General features: G+C 37.9%; 1 protein-coding gene across 1 annotated transcript in view; it reads right to left on the bottom strand.

The window, feature by feature from the left end:
* Positions 1 to 24855, bottom strand: part of COL4A4 (collagen, type IV, alpha 4) — a gene marked incomplete at its 5' end in the record, with an annotated part of 49856 nt that extends 25001 nt beyond the window's left edge. The window contains 24 exons of the mRNA XM_010180549.1: positions 9 to 209; positions 719 to 823; positions 1896 to 1964; positions 2887 to 3070; positions 3507 to 3613; positions 4876 to 4948; positions 5849 to 6012; positions 6328 to 6420; positions 6982 to 7146; positions 7732 to 7836; positions 9286 to 9355; positions 12096 to 12149; positions 13231 to 13275; positions 13910 to 13969; positions 15157 to 15210; positions 16446 to 16526; positions 17503 to 17544; positions 17719 to 17754; positions 18223 to 18285; positions 19046 to 19081; positions 19301 to 19369; positions 22025 to 22141; positions 23787 to 23831; positions 24721 to 24855. Of these exons, the coding sequence (XP_010178851.1) occupies positions 9 to 209; positions 719 to 823; positions 1896 to 1964; positions 2887 to 3070; positions 3507 to 3613; positions 4876 to 4948; positions 5849 to 6012; positions 6328 to 6420; positions 6982 to 7146; positions 7732 to 7836; positions 9286 to 9355; positions 12096 to 12149; positions 13231 to 13275; positions 13910 to 13969; positions 15157 to 15210; positions 16446 to 16526; positions 17503 to 17544; positions 17719 to 17754; positions 18223 to 18285; positions 19046 to 19081; positions 19301 to 19369; positions 22025 to 22141; positions 23787 to 23831; positions 24721 to 24855 (2173 nt within the window). The remainder of the gene's footprint in view (positions 1 to 8; positions 210 to 718; positions 824 to 1895; positions 1965 to 2886; positions 3071 to 3506; positions 3614 to 4875; positions 4949 to 5848; positions 6013 to 6327; positions 6421 to 6981; positions 7147 to 7731; positions 7837 to 9285; positions 9356 to 12095; positions 12150 to 13230; positions 13276 to 13909; positions 13970 to 15156; positions 15211 to 16445; positions 16527 to 17502; positions 17545 to 17718; positions 17755 to 18222; positions 18286 to 19045; positions 19082 to 19300; positions 19370 to 22024; positions 22142 to 23786; positions 23832 to 24720) is intronic.
* Between the last annotated feature and the right edge of the window lie 348 nt (positions 24856 to 25203).

The raw sequence follows: 25203 nt of genomic DNA, 5'->3' as shown, positions 1-25203 counted from the left end.
AGGAATGCCCGGATCACCCCTTGCTCCTTGTGCACCAGCGGGTCCTGGCAGTCCCCTGTTGCCTGGGATTCCTGGAGGACCATATGTGGTATCACCTGGAATACCTTTCTGACCATCTATGCCAGGTGGACCTGGAGGGCCATTTTTACCATCAACTGTAGGTCCTCTTTCACCTTCATCACCAGGATCACCAGCTTTGCCTCGAAAGCCTGTTGAAATGATTTGTAAATTCAAATAAGGCATAATTCAGAAGTTGGTTGGGTTTGTTTTGTTTTTCCAAAACTGTGAATTATAGTGCAAATTTAACCAGAATTAAATTATCACTTTGCAAAGAAAAATAATGTCATACATTAAATTACTGCTAATGACACATGAGGACTGAAAGGTAGTTATTCCTGTGTGAAGTGATAGTGGTTTTCTTTGGGGCAGCATCCATCTTCTGTACTGTCGCTCTTGTCCAGCTCAATCCCTTTGCTGAAACAATACTACTTGTTCTCACTTTCCTGAGAATATTTACTCTTTGGACACTGAACTTTAGACTACTGCAGCACTTGCAATGCTGGAGGAAAGAAAGGGAAACTGGTAAATATACCTCTCCCATTACCTGTAATTGAAATGTCCCTCCTATCCTGTTCTACCACGGTAGCTACCTTACCCTGCATTTATGCGTTACAGCTTGACTAGCAGGGCTCCTGGATTAAGAAAAAGCATGGTTCACCTTCTGGCCCAGGGATTCCTGCTCCTGGCCTGCCTCGACGGCCTTTTTGCCCGTCAAAGCCATTTGGTCCAGGATGACCACGGAGTCCTTTTAAACCCTTTAGTCCTGGAAACAAAAAGAAAATAAGTAAAAAACTGGCAGAGCTCTAAAATGTGTGATCTAAGGAAACAGTACTGGATCTTTATCCCATGCAAATTTATGTACTTTGAAGACAAGTGGATTTCATCTGCTTCTAACATTTTGGAAAAGAGTCACCATCCAAGTCACAACCAAATGCATGGTTTCTATTTTTCTTAATGGACTTGTTTCCTCATCCATAAACAGCGGACTACAAATCACCAGAGTAAGTTAGAAAACAAAAGAAAATTTCCTGTAACATGTTACAGGACATCAACAATATTAACCAACTGAATGACAGGTATCAACTCAAATTCTCATCTTCTCCTATGTTATCTGCTGCTTCTGAATGGTGCAGGTGAGCTTAATATGCTAATCCCAGTTCTTCCATGTCTGTATAAATTTTAGCTAACACCCGCAATACTGATGTCAGGGAGCTGTGTAATACCGTATTAAGCAGCTTAAAAATCCAGTATCTTCATTTGTTCTGGTCGGGATTTTCTGAGATATTTCAGGTGTTTTGGAGGTGATCTCAAGCAACATTTTGTGCATTGCTGAAGGAGTTCTTTGAATTTAAATTAAGTTCAACAAGTTGAAGTAATGGTAATATTCAGATTTTAGGGCTCAGTTGCAACTTGCCATGAATAATATAGTTCTAGAAATTACAGAGTTTCAACATATCTTTGCCTCACACATCTTTCTTCCCCCAGTATCCAGATGTACATATTCTAGGTCTTGTCTGACTCCAGCCATCTGTGTACTTTACAGACTCTCTCATGCATTTTAACTGAAGCAGGACAGAGTTTCAAGCTACCTTCATTTAGTAATTTCTAGGGAGGCAGCCTGCACACCTTCTGATCATGCAAACTGCAGCTGTGTGGCCCTTGATTATATTAGATAAGTATATTCCTGTGTATTTGCAGTTTTACATTTTGTGACATGTATCTGTTGAAAAACTAGAATAGTGTAACTTATTAGGACAGCTGCTTTTTTAATTAGCAACTTAAAACTCCACTTAAACTCCAATTAAAACCAAAAGTTCTCACATCTGTAAACATACCTTGAGCACCTTTAAAACCTGGGGGACCTGGATTTCCAGGGTATGGTAATGTAATGCAGACAGTCTCACCTAAAGCAAGAGAGAAAGAAACTGACCCCTTGATTTTAGAATAAATGGTGTCTGAACATTTACTGTAGTATTTCTGTGGAACTAACCAAATAGATGTGCAAAGGTAAAGAGAAGGGACTGTTTATGCACACACAGTTGCTTCCCTATTACTTGATGAAAGTTTGATGGAGAATCTTAGGATATGTTTTTCTTGACACTTATTTTGTATAGAATATTGGTAATGCTTCAAATTGTTGTAATACATTTGTATTCTGTAAAGACAAAGTTTGTTGGTTTCTTTTTTACTTGCTGCAAAAATTTCTTTACAACAGTCTCTGTTGCAAGAAAGAAATAATATTTTCATCTTGATTCCATGTACATTTCTGGTTCATACATATTGCTATCAGTGTAGACTATTTTATTTGGTAGGGATTTTTTATAGCCAAAAAACTGACCAAGCCTTAAGTAAGGGAAGTTGTGGATGCCCCCTCCCTGGAAGGGTTCAAGGTCAGGTTGAACAGGGCTTGGAGCAATCTGGTCTGGTGGGAGGTGTCCCTGCCCATGGCAGGGGTTTGGAACTAGAGCATCTTTAAGGTTACTTCCAACCCAAACTATGATTCTATTAGTTGTATTTTTCTGCTCCTTCAGGAAAAAAAAAAAGCATTGCCTTCCAAGTCCATACACTCAGGAATACTTTTCACTCCAGCAAATAATTCCTCCCATAGTGTGCAAGTGGCACTTTGCAGGTTCAAGGCCCCTAGCAATTCAGTGTCTGCTGCTAAATGCTGACAGTATTTCATATATGGCTGTACTTCATATGACCACTGAGCTTGCCAAAACTGATTTTCACGATAAATGAGTAACACTGTATATCATACATATGAAACTGTAATGGATGCTACCAAACACGTATTTTGTTATTTGGCTCTTAATTCAAAATTACCTTTCTGGCCCTTTGGACCAGGTGGCCCAACATAACCAGTATCACCAAAGTCTCCAGGGCTACCTCTGACTCCTGGAGGGCCAGGCAACCCCAAACCAGGCAATCCCATCTGTCCTTTTACCCCAGGAAGTCCTGGGAGCCCATGGAATCCTTTATCACCTGGCAGTGGTACTCCAGAATCACCCTAAAAGAAAGAAACTGTTGATAAGAAATAACAAGATGGAATTTCTTTCCGCTCTTTGATTATCAAAAGCCACATTGGAGAATTATCTGGCCAGCCCCTCTCTTCCACAGCTGAGTGACTATGTGGATTATATTAGTAGTTTTAAATACTGAAAAAGCAATAGGAACAAAGGGTAGATTTTTGCGATTTTTGGTTTTTTTCCTTCCTGATCCTCTAATACCGGCACACAGTATATGCAGAAATAATATTCAGGAATACCACAATGAACAGTAATACTTCCACGGTAATAATTTTTCAATGGATAAATGCTATTATTTTTTATCTAGGCTAACATAAAATGCTAAAAATTATTAATCTGCGAGTAATTTGGAATAAAATGGTACTTTCATAAGACAATATGTTAAGTGGAAAAAAATTCTGAGAAAGTCAAATGTACCTCAGCTCCTTTTTCCCCAGGCAATCCTAGTTCCCCATCTCTGCCATCATTACCTCTTTGGCCTGGAAATCCTGGAACACCAGTAGGACCTCTTTCACCTTTTATTCCTTAAAACAATTTGGGGGGGGGAAAAAAAGGGTAGTATTTACAGTAAGTTTTGAGGTTTTTTATTTCTGCTCAGGTAAATGCTGGGTAACCATTCATTGTATCTGTATGATAACTTCCAGTTCCTTAAATGAGGTATTTTAGGCTTAGGAAGGCAGTATGTAGTTGGACACCTCATTGAACAACTTGGTCTCTCTGTAAAAGTCGTGTTTACAGGCAACACAAGAATGTGGCTTTTATTCATGCTATATACAGAATGAAAATATTTTCTTGTTGAAATCAGATTTTATTCTTGGTTTCAGTGAAATCTGGATATATCAATTCCATACAATGTAGAATATTTACACCAAGATTCACAAAAAGCTTTTCTTTTTTCCTGTTTTTTACTCCTAGATTTCTCTTGCACTGATATTTAGGAAAGTGTAATTTTAGCATACAGGACAATAAAACTATTGTAACCCAAAGAGTCATTTTTCTCAGTCAAGAAGTCCTTTGCAAATAAACAGCAAACGTTTTGTCCTGCTCCGACATCTGTAAACAAACACAGGCATCCAAAGCTAAACTAAATTTTCACAGACAATGCGATGGACAATCTTTTGTCTGGGTAACTAGTTTAGAATTTCTAACTAAGCTTTGCCATCAGATTGCTGTAATTGTTGTTCTCAGTTTCTTTTCCTTTCTTTTGCTTTTGCAAATCATAACCATAACTGTGGAGAGGTTTTGATCTATTTAATTACAAGAATTTCAGTAGTGCAACTGATGGCCTATTGTTTCTCTTCAATGCCTGGTCAGGAGTGATTTTTAGAAACAGGAGCGGGAATCTGAATAGCCATTGAGACTTGAGTTTTTCCCAAGAAAGATGTTGATGGTTTAAATTGAGGTAACAGTCAGGATACTGGCATACGACAATTCAGGATGTAGCTTCTGTACAATAGTATTTCCTCAGATTTTCACACTAATTGTATTCTGCTTAGTCTTTGCTATACAGTCCTCTGTAAGACCCTTATGATCAATCACATGACATGAAAAGTAATTTGTTAGGATTAATAACAAGCTGTTACAACTGTTTTATGGCTTAACTATAGAGTAAAAACCACAAAACACTGAGTTGATCTTGTGTATAGCAAGAAGAAAATGACTAAGATGGTACCAAGCAAGCAGTCTGGATATACACGATCTCTAGGCTTCAGTAACTTGCTAAACTAATATGGTTTCCTCACACTATTGCCTAGGCATTGTATAGCAAACAAAAAGGTGTGTTTACCTTTTATTCTAACTCTTCCTGGATCACCCTTCTGTCCTTTTTCACCATGTTGTCCAGCAGAACCAGGTGTCCCCTTACAATTGGAGGAGGGAAAAAAATCAATTGTCAGCTATCTCCACAAAGAAATCAGTGTGGCGATTGAAGGGAAAATTAGAGATCTCTTGCTCTTGCGTTGTTTCCCAAAACCAGATCAATTAAAGTAACATTCCAAAAAGAAATTCTTATCTCTTGATGTCTATAAGGGGGTGTGTGAATGGTACCTGGCCTTTTCAGCCTGACTCTGTCAAATGCACAAATACACAACTATAAAAAATTGTAATTTTAGAAGAATTTGGCACATGGCCGTATAAAGCTTCTTGGAACTGCAAGAATATGAAGATGCAAACAATTCATGAACTCTTTTCACTGCAGACTTCAGAGTGAAACTCTCAATTCACTAAGGCTATGCAGGAATTGAATACTTGGAGTGCAGCGACTGCTGGATGACGCTGTTCTCCCAGACATGAACATGGCAGTAGGTAAGTGATTTTTTTTTTTTCCCTGAGTGAAAGCCCACAATAAAAAAATCTCATCTGTGCCTAGTTATGTACCTGGTATTGTCATAAGAATCTGTGACTTGACAGGTTTAGAGGGGAAAAGAAGTACTTTTCTCTATTTTTATGCTGATCTGTGCTCTCAGTTCTTCAAGCAGAGAGCAGTCCACATATCATCATTGGTGAGGGTCAGATGTTGCAACAGTACATGTGGGTATTATTTAGCCATTTTTCTCTGTTAGTCAAAAATTTTTCACTGAGAAATGGGTGGAGAAAATACAATTTATAAAGTGATTTTAAGTCATGACAATTGTAAAATAGACAGGAGACTTCTGAAAAATGTAGTGTATCTGAAACTAGCAGTGACTATTTGTTAAAATGTCAGATCTAAGTGATGACTTGATGTTATTTATTCACTGAAGCTTATGAAAACTACTCACAGGGAGCCCTGGTGATCCCACTGTACCAGATAAGCCTGGGTCACCCTTTTCCCCACGTCTTCCAGGGTATCCCATTTGTCCTTTCTTTCCTTGAGTACCTGGAAGTCCTTGCATACCACGGGGACCAGGAGGACCGGCACTACATGAGCAGAGGCCTTGATTTCCTACATGTGTCAAAATTACATTGAAACAGTTGCAAAATTAATACACAAAAAGACACTGCCCTTTCTCTTCTCTGGGCGAGTAGTGCACAGACCATTCTATCTCACTATGGCCTTCAAAGGAGTGAAGCATATCAGTCTCTACAGTGCTGAATAACTGCTGCACTGACATGACTCTACTAATTTGGAAGCCCCAATGCCAAAAAGCCATTTAACTCCACACTTTGATGGACCTTACTGTAAACTTCTTACAAACTTACATCTGATGTATCTGGCAAAGGTCTCATATTTGGATTGTTGCTATGGAGGCTTACTTACCCTTTTCTCCTTTTTCACCTTTTCTTCCCGGAAGGCCTATCTGACCTTTTGCTCCAGGTTCTCCAGGGATCCCTCTGTCAGTACAGATTACACCTTTGTAAAAACAGATTTTACAGCTACTATAAATCAGGCTGACAGTTTCCACAGCTTAGGTCGCATATTCTCCTCTCCCTTATCTTGATATCCTCATATGAAAAGCTAGAGATCTTATGAAATGCTTTGTAAGTCATTGCTTATAGATAATACTACAAGAGTCAGTCTGGTTAGAGTTGGTGTTGACACAATGTTTTTTTATTGCCACCACTTCTTCCTTTTTCGACTGTAGAATTTTGACTAGTGTCTTTACTAAACGATGCTGATTTAGGTTTCCTCCCCAGTTTGCTGTTTTTAGCTTCAGGTGATATATTTCTAGGGATGTTTTTCACATATGTTTACTTTGATGGTTTAAATCACCCAGAAAACTATTAAAAACTTCACATCTCACTGATCAACAGCTAATAGAAAAAATATGTTTTCTACATCGCATGTAAAGTTTGATGTATCTGTCAAAATGCACTTCTCATCTCTGTGTTTTTTGTAGGACCAACAAAAGCAATAAATCTATTAATGATGGCAGAATGATATTCTTGCCATTTAAATTGCTGTTAAACCTACTGGGGAGTCCAGGTAAGCCTTGTCTTCCTCGCTGTCCTGGTAGGCCTGGTGGTCCAGGAAATCCAGGTCTTCCAGGGATTGATTCACCTGTTCCAGGGAAACCAGGGTCACCTTGAAAACCTTGAGGTCCTGGTGCCCCACTTAGTCCTGGCAGGCCAGGCAGACCTGTAAAGAAAATAACGGTATCTGGCCCATAGAGCTTCATAGTAACAATCACTACAAGGAGGAAACTGCAGACCATTTAAAACAGTCCCAAAGAAGAGCTTCTGTGTAACAAAGACTTAAATCTAAATCTTTAGGTTTTCCAGGATTCCCAGATAAAGATGCTCCTGCTTTAGACCTTCAAATGCTTCTTTTCCTTCTCCCCATTATCTCTTTTCCAGACAGCCCAGTTATTCTAGTTCCTTATACAGAGCAAAGTCATCCTCATCACCTTCCTTTATTTCTTCTTGAGATGGAGAATGGAATTTTTGAGCGTTCCAGTTACAGGCATACGATGGATTTACAGTGCATGGTAGCATTCTGCTCTGTCTTCTGTCCTGTTTCTAGTAATTCCTAATGTTGTATGTGGATCATTTTGGTTCATTTTTGGCCACTAAGTGCTGAGCTAATATTTTTATTGAACTCTCTGTAGAGCTTAAATCCTTACTGCTGGTGACTTACACCAAGCAAGAACAAAGAACTGTTTTCTTTTAGCTGTTTTCTCTCCTACTGGTACATAGTTCACACTTTATCCCCTACTTCTCTTACTTGTTCCATCATCTCCTGGTCTTCCTAGCAGGCCTGCAGGACCGATTGGTCCAACTGACCCCATATCACCAGCAGGACCCGGAAATCCAGGATCTCCTCGTGGACCTACACAGAATTATAAAAACATGTGAATTTGAATACCTTATGCAATTTACAGCTTAAATCTAAACCGCAATGAAAATGATAATTTAGGAACAACAAAAAATAAACCACAGTAACTTCTTTTGTCTTTATGAAACATTTAAAAATGTGTAACAATTTAATTTTAAGGTGGGAGGATTTGGTGACTTTTCTACGGATTCCTGTCCATTTCGTGGGCACAGTTTTAATTCTTCATCACGCCATAGCACTATCTCTGTGCTACATATTTCAGAATGCTGAGAGAAGTGTTTGTCCAAAATAAATACATTTTGCATTTAAAATAAATGTGCACCTCATGTTATGCACATTCGACAGCATACACAGGGAGGTCATTTTAGGATAATCCTAGTTGAAATTATCCAAATTTTTAAAAGTTTATTTCAAAATTGCTATAATGAATAAATACACAGTGATTAAGAAAACCCAAATATAAAGGGCTTCATTAAACTGGAAAAACGAAATATTGGTAGTAGTTCAGTTTTCCAACAATTCTGCTAAAGGCCTCATTCTCTGAAGAATATATACATTCACACACCATGCACCGATTAAATGTTACTTGAGATATTAAGCATGCCGTTGTGTTTCATTGTGTGGGCTGGAAACACATAGAAGATGATGGAAAACAAATTTAATTGATTTTTGGATGAGGCCACTATCTAACAGGGAGGTTGTTTTGAAACTTACTTCTGTGTTCATGATCAGCATTTACGGCACTAGAAATACAATTTATGGTAAGTTCTCTGTTTAAAATGTTCTTATGACACAGGTTCCCCTAAGTGTGAAAATCCAAAGCAAATTCCTTCCAGGCAGCAGACTTGGCTGTTCGCCACTGCCTCCTGCTATGAAATAAGAACTCACAGACACCTTTTCACCAATTAAATGATGATGTAGATAAAGGGAGGTAGGACATAAAAACCCAGCTTGAGGTTTAGTAGGAACATACAAAGATTGACAGGTATTCTGTTGGGAGTACTAGTTCCAGGATTTCACCCCTGCTATGCAGTAGGAAGTTTAATCATTGTCTAAAAATCTATGTGCTTTGGCAATTCTGAAAAAAAGGAGTTTTGAATTACAATAGGAAGGCTGGTTTTCTTATTTGCCATCCATTATCCAACAAGGGCTTAGTTTTCATAGCTTTTTCTTAAATATGCTTAGGCCAAATAACTAGGGACAGTCCTGCAGATCTAGCTGTGACTGTATGCATAAAGATCTTTCATTTAATCTAAAACTTGTATGTTTAACATACTTCCAGTAAGAGCAGTGAGACAAAAACAAACACAGAATGTGGCCACTAGGAGGATAATGTTTTCGGATCCTGTCCCCTGAATCCCTAATGATCACTTTGAAACACCTTGGCAAAACAGTTCCTACACACTTTATACAGCAGAAAGACTAGTTACAACTAGTTATAACCTTTTATAGGAAGCAGTGGAGTTCCAACAGCTCCAGGAGGACCTGGGGGCCCTTTTTCTCCTGGATCCCCCTGTAAGAGTCCAACAATAAATTTTACTGACAAATATGCAGTGTGCTAGTCTGTAACTGAAAATTTCAACAGTGGTGGGGTATGTAAGGATATGACACATATCACCTGGGAGACTAGATTTTGACACTTAATAGCATTTCAAACCACACAAAACAATTTAAAATAATAATTATCTTTCAGGATAACAGTGACTAAACAGTAATACACCTATTGCACGTATCTGTTTGACTCTTCAGAACCTGCGATTGCTGTATTTGATTTCATTGATTTATTGTAAAGATGGATCAATTACAGTAAAACAGTACCCATTTAATTGAGATGTTCTGATTTAACAACCAAGCTGTAATTACTTGTATTAAAATTCTATACCGGGATTTTGAAATTACATATATGATGACAGATAAGCATTATGAAAAGAAGTTTCACAGTCTGACAGATATTATCAATGGTAAGAGATACTCAAAGCTCTTCAGTTTAAAACATCTGCGTCAGGGAAACATAAAAGTGCCTACTAACGGCAAGGAAAATCACTTCTGCTTGGAGGATTTCTAAATTAGTTTGGATTTTGATATTTAGGATTGCACGTGAAATGGACTTTAGGGAAGTCTTTTATGTGGCAAATTGTATTAGACTTTTTGCTTTGTAGATCAGGAATCAACCCTGCTCTGCAGCAAACGGGAACTGAGAAAACAAGAATGTGAGTGTGGGAACTGCGTGGTGAGGTTGCATTCCTGGGACTGGAGTTCAAGGCCTTTTAGGACACAGACAAGGAGAACTGGGACTGCAAAACTGGATACCCATTCTTACATATGTAAAAACAAGCAGTCCGTTAAGCATTAAACACTGTATTTCATAGAATCATGGTTTGGGTTCAAAGGGACCTTCAAGATCATTCAGTTCCAACTTCCCTGCCACGGGCAGGGACACCTTCCACTAAACCAAGTTGCTTAAAGCCCCATCCAACCTGGCCTTGAACACTTCCAGGAAGGAGACAAACACAACTTCTCTGGGCAACCTGTCCCAGTGTCTCACAGTAAATTTGTTCTGTGTTTCTGTAGCTTTATATAATGTCAATGGCCAAGAATGTTTTGCACTGCCTGTAAAGACCATTCATTATTTTCATGAGACTCACTCCATTAGTAGCAGAGACAAATGGCCTTGGAGTGATTTCAACAGAACTCATATATTCCCTTGTCTGAAAAAGGCATTTTGTGCTTTTTTTCATATTTATCACAGAATGGTTGAGGTTAGAAAGGACCTCTGGAGGGCATCTTGTCCAATCTCTTTGTCATCACAGATTATGCAGAGTGTGTTCCAGTCGTAACCTTCAATTTGTAACAGAGGTGATTTTTGCTCAAATCTTATGTCATTCCTCTGATTTCACAGGTACCACTAATCATGCTTTAAGAAAAGTTACTGTTTTATATGCAGCTTTCCAAAAACATTATTTCAGAGGGAAATAAACACTTCTTGACTTTCGTATTTCAGAATATTTACAGCCAAGTTCACTAGCGTCAAAATTTGTGCAATATTGGTTTTGTCCTCTGTACTGTTAATAACTTTGATGATGAGCTTTTTGCTGTCTCTACTGATGATCCTGTCACTCACCTTCTTTCTTGCAGCATTTCACTTCTCTTGCTCATACACTGCTAACCGTTTGGATCCTATCCCAGTGATGCCCTAGACTTTCCCCCTGGCTAGACTCACTGCTGATTTCTCCTTCTAGAGTAGCATCCAGAACTGGTTTTTCATTCTGAATATGCTTTAGCATTGCAGATTCCATACAAAGTATAATAGCTCCCTTTATTCAGTTTTGTTGTTAGAATTACAAGATGATCCAGTAGTCAGAATTACAATATGATCATCAGTGCTGCAGCCTGCAGAAGAGAATTCCATAAATTTTTATCCTGAATGTCACTAGACTGGTACCTGAGTCTTCTTAAATTGTATTAAGCATCAATTCAATGCTTTTCAGATGAATATTCTCCTCTTTCACTGCTTAGCTCCCCGAATGTGACACCTACACTTCTAATCCCTAATAGAAGGCAGCCTGTATTGTAAAATAAAAATGGCTAGTATCATCTAAGTGAGCAAAAGTAGGAAATGTTTAAACAAAGCTGGCGTGAAGGGGAGTCCAATTTCCATTCTGGTAAGCATCTTGGAAAAGCTACTTATGTGAACAGGTTGAACACATGCAAAGAGATTTTGGTAAGTCATGCAAACAAGCCCATCTGAATCAAATTTGGCCATCTCATTTGGTGCTTATTATCATACTAGTTCATAGACCAAAGTTTATAGGATCGTACTGTTACCTAAATAGCAGGTTCCTTTACCTAGCATACCTCTCTGGGAAATGCAGCTCAACCATGAATAACTTGCAGAGTACTACAGCTCATGGATTAGATGGCTATACTGGTATAGTTAAAGGTAACTACTGGCAATTGTGATTAACTAATTCCTATGGCATGCAAAACGGAATTCCCACTCTCATATGCACCAAGCAGGAACGTTTACTTACATTGTTATTTACTACCATGATGTGAAAACAGTAGATCTTAAAAGTAATTATGACTGTATAAAAGCAAATGGTCTGATAAGCAGGTACCTTTGGGAGAAATCATTATCATTTACGTAAGGGAGAGAGTGTGTGCGTGTGAGAGTGTGCGTGTGTGTGTGTGTGAGTGTGTGTGTGCGCGCGCGCGCACATGTGCATGCATGCCTGTGTGTTGAGTGTTTTTACCTGTATGCCTGGATAGCCAGGTTGTCCAGGAAAACCAGCAAATCCTGTTTCCCCCTGAAAAGGATCACATAAATAGAATTTGATGAATCTGTTAAGACATCAATATAATTAACTGAACAAAAAATGAGCAAAGCAGTCATACAAAACTGTCATGTTATAATAGTATCCACAGTTTGTTTCAGAAAATTCATTGGGTCTGTACAAGAGATGGTATGTTTCATACAGAGTTCTCTCTTCTCTTAAAAAAAACCCAACAAAACACAACATGTATCGCCAAGTTATTTAGACAGTGGTCAGCAGATTCAGTGTAGCTGGCGCACAGAACTAGCTGGAATACATATCAGCAGACTCCAATGGACTGTCTGCGTAATATAGCTGACATTATTTTTCTCCTTGCTGAATGACCCTCTTTAACAATTATTGCATGGATAGCAGTTGCGTATCAGTTCCTCTTCTCCTTTTATGATCTACTAATATACTCATTCATCCAGTTTTCAAACTAAAGAGTAGGTAGGCAGTGGTAAAAAAAATAAAGTAAAAAGTAATTTTTCAGACAAAACAATCACCTGGAACATAACTCTCGATGCAAATAGCTGTACATCAATGTGATTTATAAATAGTGTGACCATTACCTTAGCTAGATTTCAAAATGAGCTGGGGGGAAGAACTAGGTAACAGGGGAAGATGTAGATCTATATTTATAAATTGGTTCTTCACTCAAGTAAGATGTTTTAAGTTCATAATTAACAGTTAGCAGACTTAGCAGCAAAACTTCAGTATCTTGAGCCAGAAAGATGTACAAAACATACATATTACACAAACAATGTCACCATGGCAAATAAAGTTAACATACTGCATAACTCTTCTGTCATGCTACACGCATGTCTCACTGGCTTTTCCTCCTGCTTGCAACTTCAGATCTCATTAGCCAATTTCAGCCAAATTTCAGAGAGTGGCAGAAATTCAAAGACAAAAAGTTCATAAAATTTCTGTGGCAACAAGTAGAAGGAGAAAAAGTAAGCAATGCAATGTGAGTGATCAAGTATGCAAAAATTCCAAATCTGCACAAACCCACAAAAAAACAAATCTCACTGATCCCACTGTTAAGGGAGCTGCTTATACTTTTTCTTCTTACCTTCATTCCAGGAAAACCTGCAGGTCCGTAAGAACCAGGATTACCCTGATAAAAGCAAGTAGAATGTGGGCTAAAACAGTAAAAACTTACTCAAAATTACACCTATTCGGAGTTGCTGAGCAGTTAGTATTCCTTATGTAATTGTTACTTGGGGTATTTCCCAAAAACTTTGCAAAGTTTTTGCAATTACTTTATATAAGAGCCGGGCATTAATTTGAACTATAGACCAAAGTAAACCGGACAGGTCTTCACTTAATTTTTTTATCATATTGTACCAAGCACAGCAGTAGAAATGTTGCTCTATGGGAGCACTGTTACACAAATCAAGCACAAGCTACTGTAAAAAATTGCCAACAGCATGTATGGAATACATTAGAATTAGTGTTTTAGTACTGTGCTACTCCAGAGCAGCTTTGTGTAGCTCTAAATATTTAGAGGATAACCCTACAGATGTACATTCTTTCCAAGGACAGAAAGTCTGTATGAGCTTATGTTTAAGTCCAAGACAGGGTGAGTCCCAGGACAAGACTCCTAAACATTCTAGGATTGTAGATGCACGACAAATTAGTTTAAAAAAAGCCTTAAAATATTCCTTGGAAACACAAACTTAAACTGCCAAATATATTGTGAACCTCATTATAGTGAATCTGTGGAGTAATTTATTCCGCAGCTTCCTTACCTGCAATCCAGGGAATCCAGGAATACCTTTTTCACCCTTTTCTCCTCTTCCAAGTATACCCTGAAGTATTCAAAATACTTTGTTTAAACAAGATGCTCAGTAAAGTTAGCCTCTTTTTTTTTTTGCACATTTATTAAGTTATGTATATATTAGGTGAACGGATCTTGTTTCACTTGCAAGGCTCAATCACTGGGGCGTACTTAATACAGCACCACCAGCAGTGCCTGTGTAGCTTCAGTTACTCAAGGAACTTGCTATGGTCTCTTCTCCAAGATTAATGTGCTTTCAGAAGCTTTTTTAAAAAAAGCTCTGGGCATCTTTTGGGCTGCATCAGTTCCTGCTTATAACTAACCAGTGTACTATATTCTACATGGACAGCTAGCTCTGGAGCAAACATATAAAGCCCATCTTTTTCAAAGTAAATCTGATATGAAAATATCAGTTTTGTCTCCTTTTCCAGTGCTAATTAATAGTCCTTTTATGATGGAAAATGAATTTCTGAAAAAGTGCTAGATATATGTTCAGGCTTCTCATTTCTTCTCTTCTGCCTACAAAGCTAAATAAGTTTTTAACATAAACTAGACTCATGCTTTTGTCCCCAGTTTTCTGTTTTTCTGAGATCTGGTAGTTTCCTGCCTATGGATTTTCCTCCTCCAAATCTATCAGCAACAAAGACTCCAGGATCTTTTTGTGGCTGCTTCTGCTCAGCATCCAGGAACTCCTTAATGGCACACCAATGTTTAAATTAATCATGCTGAAAGAAATAAACTAAATTGTAGAAGAGATAGCAAAGAGCAACACTTTCTCCAAACAGGTGGCTCTGCCCTCTCTACTCTTGAGTGCATCTATAATGTGAAGTTAAAGCCTTTCCCTAACATATTTAGGGAAACATACATCATGCACCTTTAAGACCACATACAGATATTCTCTGTTTCTCTTTTTGAGAAAAAATAATCTGTGCTTCTATTGACTCCACAGTCCCAGTTCATTATGTGTCAGTAGTCCAACTGGAAACAACACTAACCTTTCACTACCAGGCAACATCCAACAAGTACATATAAAACAGACTCTGGTTTTAGAAAGGGTTTTGAAATAATTTTGCTTTCACTCTGATTTAGGTGGTGATTAAATTTCTCAGCACAAATGCTGTTATTTCTTTAATGACCTTGTGCTTTAAAAGATTAACTTAATAATCACAGAAGGACTTTGTCAGCACCATGAAAAACAACCAAAACCACATTACTTACTTTGGGTCCACGTGGCCCTCTATATCCTGTTATCCCAGGTAGTCCTTTCTGGCCCTACATACACAAGGAAGGTTTTTATGTAAGTTAATACTCAGGACATGCCTATGTACTGTTTAACTATTTTTAAGTCCTGTTCTGAGTTACAACTGTCAAATAGTATTTTCTTAAGCACTGAGCCTGTTCCTCTATGTGTAATAGGCAGAAGAAAAACAATTACGTACTGTGGGTTTTTTTCTGTTAACACTGTCAAACCAACATAATTACTATGGAGTGAGATAGATGTATCTTTTCACTTGCAGAGACCTGCTAATTGGGGCTTTGTTACTACAAACATGCATGACAGTAGTTCTTTTTTGTTTGCTGCTCCATTTAGTTTGATGCAAGTATTCACATGCATAAATGTACACTTTTGTGCACAGCCCCAATCTGAATGGGATGATTGGTCATGATCATGTTGTGTGTTGCACAGCAGGCGTCACACTTTGCAGTAACATGGGGAGTTTATGCAAGTTCTTTTGGTTCTTTCTCTCTTCCTCATACATCTGTAAGTAGCAACCACTTGCATAATCGAAGCCTGAGATCAAATATATGAAAACTACAGATTCCCTTAGTTGAGGCCTTGCAGGGGCTGGCAATGCCAAATTCACCTTTTCATTTGTGTATTTGAGCAAATCAGACTTGAGGACACAGAGACTCCAATATTAGGGCTCCATAATGCATTTTTTGTAACTCCTGTTCTTTTAAACATTCTAATGTTTTAAGGTATGCAACTGTGGCTACGGTAGGTATGATATAGAAGAAGTATAATAAATATGAAATTGGATTAAAAATAGACATCAAAATCACACTTAATTTTCATATTAAAAGAGCATCCTAGAAGGGCTAGGGTTGATAGTTCAAAACACTACACTTCAAATAAAGTAATTACCAAAGATCTGAAAAATAAAAGTGTTAATGAAAAGCCACAAGAGATTCAATTCCAGAGTATCCAACTTTAACTGAGATGCCAGAAATATGATTTGCTAATGACAAAAAATGAAGAAAACCAAAGCAAGGGCAGAATCTCCTTTCTGCATGAAGACAGTCTTCCCTCAAGCACATGAGCTAAAGCGCACATGGGCTTTCCCCTCCTAAAAGCCTGTAGGAAGGGTGCTGAACAACAGGATTTCTCCTCAAGCTGACAGTTTATTACAGAAAGAAAGATTTGTTCTATGCCATCCTTGCAAAAATTATATCACAGGATTGTACTTGCAAAGTTGAGCACAGTTAAAATGAAGACAAATTAACACCTTTTCTCCTTTCAGCAGCTGAGCTCCAGGAGGTCCAACTAATAGTGGTGACCCAGGTGGCCCAGGAAGTCCAACATCACCCTGTGGAAGTCAAAGAAACGACACAGAGACATTCTGTTCCATGCAGGGTTTCAGTGAGACTTGGAGTGTTTTCCTGTTGTACTAGAGCACTGCATATTTCTGTACTCATTGAACATGTACTTTTACTCATATCTGTAAATAAAGGTTTGTTCTGAGATCTGTAAGTCTCCCTACCATCTTCCCAGATGAACAAAGTTGAAAATCTTAGTCCCACCCTATTCTCCTCAGTCATTTAAAAATAATGTTATGGCTAAGGAAATAAATGAGAACTCTGTACTCCTGGCTCCTGCTCCAAGTCTGCTGTGGAGACAGTTCTGGAATTGTCAAATCTCGTGTACCTACAGTCTTCCATGTTCCAGACCGAAGCCTTTGAGCACAAGGCTTTGTGAACATAAAGAGGAAAATACTGATTTGCTATGGAAAGTTGTGAACATTAGAAACTTGCACAGTTTTTAAGAAGTGAGTAGACAAATTCATAGGGAAAAATCGCATTGGTTCTGTAAGTACTGAGAACGCTAATAGGTTGGGACAGGGAGAGGAACTATAATTATGTGCTTGTCCTTTTCTTACACCCTTTCCTTGGCATCTGTTGCTGGACTTAGCAAGAGATGAGATTCAGTGACTAATCTGGTACAGCCACTGTTACTAGAGGTTACTGTTGCGACAGGGTATTCTGTCTGTACAGAAGATAATTGCTATGCAAATGCTAACTAACATACTGATTGATTTTCAAAACCCTCAGAATATGCTTTACTCCTGTATGCACCTCCCTGAAGAAAATCACTTCTGCACAGAGTTAATTGATTCAGTAACTTACATTACATCTCCTTCCATTCTAATGTGATTAGTGGGAACACACAGCCACAAATGAATGGGTTCCAGGGAACCCAACATGACTCTATTATACTTCTAATTCTACAGACACAACAATACATTTGATAATATTTGTTTTTTTTAATAATATTTGTTTTCTTACCGGCTCCCCCTTTTGTCCGTCCACTCCAATACCTGGATTTCCCTAATTGACAAAAATGTACACAGTTTGAAGATAATCAGAAAATGCTGACATTAGAATTTAATCAAGTAACTCCTTTGAAAAACTTGGTAGCAAATAACTATATGGGACATTTCAAATATTTGTATCAATTACTCTATTAATTCACTAACAACTTCAGGAAAAGCCATTGCTTACCTGTTCACCTGGCAAACCAGGGTAACCTTGAATACCCTTTAAAAGAGAATGAAGACAAGTTAATGTGTCTGATATAGAAAAAGCTTTGCTTTGAAAATTATCTCCTCTTGCCAGTAGCACCTAGAAGCAGAATTTCCTCTTGGGATGTACCTATCCCAAAGTGCAATTTACTTCACATGGTCGCTGATTTCAGGAGTGCTGAACTCTAGCTTTACACTTTGTGTCTCCCATAAAGTGGCCCTGGGGAAAGGGAATAATAAGAGCATTCCTCCATGACCTCAGACTGCCAAAGTGAAATGTGCTCACGCAGGCATTGGAAGGAACAACATATCCTCCAATTCTTGAACTTCAAAACTCAAAAGGTAAGGCAAAAATCTCTTCTTATCATATGCCTCAAAAATAATTTCTAGGCTTTGATTCACATTAAGCCAAGTTCTAAAAGTGGTAGACCAGAATTTCTGTGTATCTTGAAAATGCAGGGCTGTACAACTGCGGTGATCCTACCGGCAAACCTGGTTGGCCTGGGTATCCAGATGGACCCGTTGCACCTCTTGCCCCTCTAGGTCCCTGGAAAAGATGGCAAAAGGCCTGTTTGTGAAAAATACCAAGAGCTTACCCTTTCCTCCACAATACCAGTCCCTCTAAAATGCCTGCATCACTTGCGATTTAGTCTACTGGTAACTGCATTCCACTCATGGCCTAAAGCTTATACTATGCCTGAAACCTCCCTGATACTAGAGCAGCTCAGCACCAGGTTCTGGATAATACTGTACAGACACTGGCAATGCACAGTTATAGGTTATTAACAGATTGAAAGAATACTTTGTCAGTAATTGTGCTACAGTGTTGGAACTTGATACAGTTCATCAGTGAATTATATTCTCAAGGGCGTAAGAGGAGGAACCCAAGGCCATTAAGAGTGTGAGTCAGCAACAAAGTAAAACTCTCATGTTTTATGGCCAAAATATGGTAGTGTGCTACAAGTTCTCAGGTGATCCACCAGACACTGTTGAAGAAGGTGTCCCATCTCTACACATCTCTAATTTCGCAGAGAAAATATTCTGCAGACAGTGAGTACTGAGGTGACAAGTGCTCTATCCACAGCTAATGCAGATGGGTATGGTCTGTTTCTGCTCCTTTTCAGCCAGCATGAACTGGTCAAGAGGACAGACTATCAGGACTCAGTGTTTGTTAGGCTTTATTCTGGAACTTCGCTATTTAAGGCAGGCAGGGAGAAAACTCAGTATTTTTTTTACTGTACTAAGAAGGAAAATTTGAAAGATCTTCAAGACAAAGAGCATGTATAGAATCCACAGATTGTACTTACGGGCATGCCAGGTGGGCCAGGATCCCCTCTGTCTCCCTGTAATGACAATCATTTACAAGCTTTGTGGTGGGTATTTTCTGACTTTATAGCTATTAAGATCACAAGCTATCTGTTCCAGTTGTATATTTGCTTTTAATCTTGTCTTTTTTTTTTTTGCACCACGCTTTATTAAACAGTGAGGAGTTCTAAGAATAATTACATTTTTCATACATGTTTTTGTATACCATAAAATTTCTTTCACAATCAGATACTTACTGGAGGTCCTCTTCCAAAATGTGAAACATACACTGAATTTCCTTTTTCTCCTTTTTGTCCTGGATTGCCCTTTAAAGAAAAAAAGTATTTCAGAACATGATCCACTTACTGATACCCTACATTTATATGGAGATTGAATGATAGCTTCTCAGGCTGTGCTTTTCTGGTGCCCATACATCACTAGGTAATCCACTAGAACCACCATTACTGCATGAGCATTTTGCAGTTCTTTTACCTACCAAGACTCTTAAGGGTAAAATCGCCTTCTGTACACTTGAGCAAAACAGCTCCTTACAGCATCTGACAGCTCTGTTAGATGCTACTTAGCTCTTGGGAACTTCAATATTCTACAGTCTTCACAAATATTGCCTTTCATATCAAGTTTATCAATATGCCTACCTTTTCTTTCAGTGAATCAGTGTTAAAAACAATACATCTGATGTCTAAAGACTCAGCTTTTAAAAAAACTAAGTTCTCATGGTACTTGCTGTGGAGTCCTTTATAAATCTTTGCCAATCTCAGCACCCTCAAAACCACAATCTGCTTAGCAGGAACATATGACTGCTTTTGCAAAATATAACTGTAATGCTCAATTGACTGTTAAGACCATGATATGTACATATCTGAAGAACAGATATATTAAGATATTATTTCTAAAGTTTCCTCATTTGAAATCCAAATATACTGGATATAATTTAACTAAGTTAACCACTTAACTACTGATTTCAATAAAATGGGATACTGTTTTTCATATAATTTAACCACTTTAAAACTGTACTGGTTTCCTGATAATATTATACACTGGCTGCTCAAATCCCGAAGTCAGAATGAAACAGTGGAAGTACTTATCCCTGGAATGACACAATGAAAAGAAGAGTTACAGCTGTCTGCAGCTGGATATAGCTACAGTAGACTGGACGCAGATTGCACATCAAACAGCAGCTGCTAGGGAACACATTAAACATATCAAAAGTTATAACTACCTTTGTTTTTTTTACATGTGATCTCATGTAATAAAACATCTTTATTAGATTCAGTTTGTTACCTTCTACATGATTTAGACAAGGGTTTACAAATAGAAACGACTTTCCCTTTCAATTTATTGGTGAGGTAAATGTACAGATTCTACAAAGTAACAGAAGTAAAGCTAATGAATAGATATATAGTGTTCAGTAAAATTACATGGCACAACGTTATAAATAAGAATAAGAAAAATGTAAGTCAACTTGGTACTTGGTGCAACAAATTGATTTAAAAATAGCATAGAGAAGTTGGAATAGCATTCCTGTACACAAGCAAATATGGTTACTACATCTTGTTTTTCTGGGTAGCTAAACTAATTTGCACTGGAATTTTAGTGTGCATATCCAAGGCTACATGCTTACTGTGTCTTTGTAGGTTGCAAATACTTTTCTAGGGCTGCCAAAGTGCATGCTGCTGGAACTGGGAGGAGTTATGCTGTAATTTGTCCTGTCTCATTTTTCCTTTATGTTATCTGGCAAATTATAAAAGGCAAATCTCTATTTTGAGAGCCATAATAAGTAAGAAAGTACAGGTAAAATTAGAGTTTGAGCAGAAGATTTCACCATTTTGAAGGTTAAGGGGTTATTTTTGATAATAAATGAGGTTATTATCAAGTTTTTTTATCAGGTTGTGTATTTCATAGCATCTGTTACAGGTCCAAGATTTAAATTGTCTGGTTTTCTTCTAATTGCTGTTTCTGTGATAACATATTTTCATTCTGGCACCCACTGGATATTTTTTGATTCCATACGGCTGAATCAGCATCTTATTTAGTGCCTACTAAACACATTAGACTTATCATGTAAATTGCAGTTGTTCTTACTGTTTAGAAAATTTCAGGGAAGATCTTAGACCAACTTACCAGCTAGTAATAATTCAGAACTAAAACTTGTTTCCACAGAAAGTCAGAGACTGGGGATTAGATCTGTTCGCCAAAATTTCTTTTGAGCTACAGTAATTTATATCCCTTACTGGCATGAATGTGTTCTATCTTCATTAGAAGAGCAGTGCTAATGCAACTATTTAAACTATTTTCACGTGCTTTACATTTCAAGAGCAAAAGTAAGCAGTAATAAAGTGCTAATTTTAAACATTTTAAATGAAATAATCTCTAGGTATACAGACACTCAGGCAAGACTATGTGTACACAGAGCAGTCATGAATCAATATGTGTAAAAAGTGGCACGTGAAACTAAGAGCATGATTTTGGAAGAGCTCTACTAATACACTTGTGTGATGAACCACTAAAAATCCTCAAGTGTTACAGGACTTAGACTGTTGAAGCTTCCACTTATTGCTAATTCATCTCAGGTATGTCCCTACTATTAAGGCTTTTAAGAAATTTTAAGTATTGATAAATGGTATGGTCATTTCAAGCTACTCCGCAGTTGTACTTCCATGAAATGGTATTAGCTTTGGTGCGGTTACATACTGAGGAAATAAAGCAGAATTTAACTCTCAAGGCAGACACATATACTTTAAAGATCTAGGAGCTTATTTCACATTCAAGTTTAAATTTAATCTATTAAGGCACCAAGTGTCCTTCACTCCCATTAACCTTAATAAGAGTGCCTGCAAATTCATTGTGCAGTGTAAACCTGGTGCCATAGCCTAAAACTCCTTTCATTTTAAGAGCTGTTAACTTGGAGGGCAAGTGTACGTATACAGTATTCATAGACAGTAGGAATGCCTTTCACATACATAAGGACCTCTTGGTCCACTATAGCCATTTTCGCCTGGAAATCCTGGATCTCCTCTTGAGCCATTGCAGCCATCTAAACCAGGCTTGCCCCTGGGTCCTTCGCGTCCTGGTAATCCCTGAAAGACAGTTTAATATTTCTTAGAGAGACACTATGATAAATAGAGAACTACTTTTTAAATTAACAGAACAATACAGAAACAAGTATCTCAGATACGAAACAGGACATTTCACAGTGTTATCAACTTTGTATTAAAAATGTTTGCACTAGAAATGTTTTCTACTGTGATCAATAGATTTTGTGTGTGTGTCTGTGTGTATCACAAATGATGTAAGTATTTTGTATTTTGTTCTTTGATGCAGAGCAAATATAACAGGGACAGCCCCGGTTAAGAAAGCCAGACTGAGCTCTCACTTGAGTAAAAAAGTAATGTGCTATCTTCTCAGGGAAAGCTTTAGCCCTCTAACGACAATCTTTCTTGTGGCTGTAAAGAAAAGCTGAAGAAATACACAAAAGTCTTCTCAAGCAGCCTCATGTTTTTTAACTGATAGGGTAAAACGAGGAAAACCAGGACACAGCTTGACTCAAACATACAGCAATTGCCGAGATTATGACTATATGTCCAAGAACTAAGGAAGTCATTTTCTAACCTAACAAGAACTAAAAGATGTCCAGACAGGGGTTAGACCTACTGCAAATTAGACACTAGGCAACACCAACAGTGAGATTTCCCTTGGAATGATCTTTCCATTGGAGGAAAACATATTTTCACAGAATTAAACATTTTTGTAAGGAACAAATAGTAATTTTGACTACAAGATTTTTTGTCAGTTTTATCTTCTTCCTCTCTATAAGGCTATTCATCCCAATTTTTTGGCACTGTTTTTTAAATTAACATTTTTCATAAGAAGAATATACATTTCTTGGGAGTATATCTTTTTTGTGCTAAATTTTGGCTTTGTGATCTCTACATTATGCAGACATTGTGGCAACAATCCAATTATCAGGTGTGGACAGCTGATAAGCAGATGCTAAGACATCCACTCAGTTTCTGGTTCTGTGTTCCCTTTCAAAATTCAACATTTTAACTTTGTTCGATCCATATGAAACTTATAACAGCATAGGAATTCAGTTCTAATAAACGGCATTTTTCAAATACTGTATTTAAGAGATATTATCTTTCTTTTTTACCACACTCACTTCCATACTGAAGAAATTCAGAAAAATATATAATCACATGCTCATAAAGATACATTTAGGACCCATTTTCCTTCTTCAGTCTCTATTCAGATTAAAATTACTGGACTCAGTGGTTGGTTTTTTTCCTGCAAAAGGACTGCAAGCAAAAATCAGAACATTTGGACAGAAAACAGTACATAATTCACGATACCTTCAGAGATGTTAAGAATTCAGCAAGCAAACTACAGCCTGCTATAGGGCCTGAGGAAAATAAACTCACTGTTTTTAATCCTAGCACTGAAACATGTTACGTGGACATGGGCTAGTGTCTACCTTCACTGCCCCACTTCTGCATGAAAGCTGTGTACTTACCTCACTGGGATTTTGTGGAGTTTGTTATCAATAGTAAACAAAGTTGAAGTTAACCTGGCTATTTTACATTTCTGCAAAACATGTAGTTCTGTAGTGGCATGAAATCAATAGGTATAAAACCAAACAATTTGAGTGTATTATTCTGTTAGAGGACTTGCTACAGCTTTATAGAAACTGTAATTTTTATAAAGCAATATTCATTCAATACGTACAGGAACGCCATCTAAACCGGGAAATCCTGGGACTCCAGTTGGGCCCTAAAAACAGATGACATGAGAAAACAAAGTTGCTGGGGTCATTAACAAAGAATGAAAAAGAATATGTGATACTATATAGCAAGAAACAAGAATCAGTCTTGCTTTAAATATGAGTCAAAAGTCATAACTGTCAGAAATAAATATCTGAAAAATGTTACATGGGCTTAGCAGGAGACTCTTGCCAATAGCTACCCATGTAACAGATGGTACAGTACAGGACAGATGTCTAACTCATACTCATTTGTTCTCAAAGATTATAAAATGACAGAGAAGGGGAAGTTGCCTGTAACTTACAATTCTGCACGTAAATACAGAACCCTGCTCCTGTTTTGATAATACCAGCAGCATGATTTCTATTTATAGGGCTTATATTTCAGGTGTGCTAGATACTGACATTATTGATTTCAGTCATCCACTGAGATCAGTGGAATTAGACAATTAAAAGTAATATAAAGTACCAAAAGCCAAGCACAGGCATTGTACAGCTATGAAGGACTGTACAGGACCTGAACTGCAATTTATACTCCAAAAGTGGTAATAAAATTCTGGTTAGTGTAAAGCACTTTTAAAAGTATCATACTCCTCCCTCCAGCTCCACATTCCCCTGACAGCCCTCTTCGAGGTCAAGGAGAATGACATAGCATATAACAATCAGAGACTGGGTCTTTTTCACTTTATGTCTTCTGACAATTCTAATTTTGCAATTCACAGCAAAAATCCCCTGAAACATTTTTTCAAATAAAGCTGTAATTGATTTCAGTGAGAATTTTGTGTGAGCAAGTGTATAGTTTGGCAAATGCTTTTTGTTCATTCAGGTTCTGTTTCCCTTGCCAATATTTAACATTACATACTGTATACATCTACAAGAGCTGTCGATGGTGTTTCCTACCTTATCACCTTTTTCTCCAGCTGGCCCAGGCTGCCCGTTCTCACCTCTCTGTCCTTTTTCCCCTGGCAGACCAGCTGGTCCTGTAGATCCTAAGGACCCAATCGGACCTTGAGCTCCCAGCTCACCAGGCTGACCCTGAAAAGATTCCAAAGAAGCAAATGACTCCTGTAAACCTCACAGTAGGCAGCATTTTGGAGATGACTGTAAGGATAAAGCATGGCTTACAATGCATACATACTCATGGTTCAGAACAGCTTGCTGTACAGCCTGCAGATCTGTTCCACATGTTAGATGCTATAGGAACATGACCTTCAAATTTAACAATTTGCTCAAGGTGATAATTCCTTTTCACCTTCATCAGGTCTCCAGCACCACCTCTCTGAGATGCTTGGGATAAACTGCAACCCTTCCTGGTTCTACCAATGTAAGTACCGCCTTCCGCAAACATCAGACTCCACTGAGGATCACATTTTTGCTACCAGA

The sequence above is a fragment of the Mesitornis unicolor genome, unplaced genomic scaffold, assembly GCF_000695765.1.
Source record: "Mesitornis unicolor isolate BGI_N332 unplaced genomic scaffold, ASM69576v1 scaffold20783, whole genome shotgun sequence".
In the NCBI taxonomy this organism is placed as follows: domain Eukaryota; kingdom Metazoa; phylum Chordata; class Aves; order Mesitornithiformes; family Mesitornithidae; genus Mesitornis; species Mesitornis unicolor.
The sequence above is the reverse complement of the archived record's forward strand: the minus strand, read 5'-3'. Positions and strand labels throughout refer to the sequence as shown.